The sequence below is a fragment of the Austrofundulus limnaeus genome, unplaced genomic scaffold (genome assembly GCF_001266775.1).
Source record: "Austrofundulus limnaeus strain Quisiro unplaced genomic scaffold, Austrofundulus_limnaeus-1.0 Scaffold1634, whole genome shotgun sequence".
Classification (NCBI taxonomy): domain Eukaryota; kingdom Metazoa; phylum Chordata; class Actinopteri; order Cyprinodontiformes; family Rivulidae; genus Austrofundulus; species Austrofundulus limnaeus.
Window position 1 is genome coordinate 2,809 of NW_013954036.1, and position 1,387 is coordinate 4,195.

Genomic DNA, 1,387 nt, shown 5'->3' on the forward strand with positions numbered 1-1,387 from the left:
TCCTGTCTTCTTGTCCTGTCCTCCTCCCTCCTGTCTTCTTGTCCTGTCCTCCTCCCTCCTGTCTTCTTGTCCTCCTCCCTGCATGGTGTGTGGTCAGCCGGCAGTTCTGTTGGAGATGGCGGCTCCCAGCTGGGCTCAGGGTTTGATTTCAGCCCACCAGGTGGCTCAGACTAACCTGTCCTACAACCAGGTGACGCTCTGGTTCATTTCCTCATCTTTACTCCCCCAATTAACACCAATTATTTTACCTGGAGGTGCTCCAGAATCAGCACTGAGAGGCCCTGTGCAAAAGTCTTTATCCACTCTTCATTTGTTTTTATGGAGTCCAAACTAAAAACAATAATAATAACTTTACAACAGATAAATACCATAGAAATGACATTTTCTGTCAAAACCAGACTGCAAAAAATGTGCAGAAAAAGAAACAGGAAAACAATAGTGTCACTGATGACTCAGCATTTTCTGATTTAGCATTTTTCCTGATGCAGTGTTGAAATATGTGTTTAGTACTTTAAATAAATAAATAAATCCTGGCTCTAGGCCAAGTGGAGCCTCCTCTGCTGATCCTGTCTCTTGATAATCTTTGGTTTCAGATGAATCCTTTATGTTTGTGTTGTTTTAGAGTATTTTTCTGTTTGCTGCAAGTGTCTTTCCTGAACATTTGGTGCCGTGCATCAATACTTATAATGATGTGTGTGCAGGCAGAGGAGGAGCTGGGCCGGGCTCAGAAAATCTTTGAGGAGCTGAACGTGGAGCTACAGGATGAGCTCCCGTCTCTGTGGGACAGGTGTGACCCCTGAAAATCTACAAGTAAATCTGTGAATCTGCTGAGCCCTCAGGTCAAACTGTAAAAGTGTGTTTGTGTCGGTTTAGTCGTGTTGGCGTTTATGTTAGCACATTCCAGAGCCTGGCAGGTCATCAGGAGAAGTTCCACAGAGAAATGAGCAAAGTAAGCAATTATTAATCAATCTGACTGTAGTATCTGTGGATGTGTTGATAACATCTGCTCCTCCTCTGCAGCTCAGCCAAAACCTGAACGACATCATGACCAAAATGGAGGAGCAACGACAGCTGAAGTAAGTTCAGTTTGTTTTGTTTTGTCAATGTTTAAATGTGAAAAAGTGAGGAGAATAATTGACCCCGTGGCGCCCCTTGCTGCAGAAACGATGCTACTGCAGCGTCAAAGAAAGGAGATGGTGCAAAAAGGTAAAATATGCTGCATGGGATGGTTTGTGGACTTCATCTACTGAAGTTAGTTAGTTTGGTTGTATATGAACTCATTTCATGAGTTACAACTAATTGTCTGAACACAAATTTTAAATACCACGGTGATACAAACTAACACAACTATTAGAGTATATAATCTAACCTAACCTAACTTATATAT

General features: G+C 42.3%; 1 protein-coding gene across 1 annotated transcript in view; it reads left to right on the forward strand.

Moving 5' to 3' along the window:
- LOC106535969 (myc box-dependent-interacting protein 1) overlaps window positions 1-1,387 on the forward strand; it is a gene marked incomplete at its 5' end in the record, with an annotated part of 14,304 nt that overhangs the window by 2,322 nt on the left and 10,595 nt on the right. Inside the window, 4 exon segments of the mRNA XM_014033122.1 lie at window positions 702-787; window positions 874-949; window positions 1,021-1,076; window positions 1,162-1,206. Of these exon segments, the coding sequence (XP_013888576.1) occupies window positions 702-787; window positions 874-949; window positions 1,021-1,076; window positions 1,162-1,206 (263 nt within the window).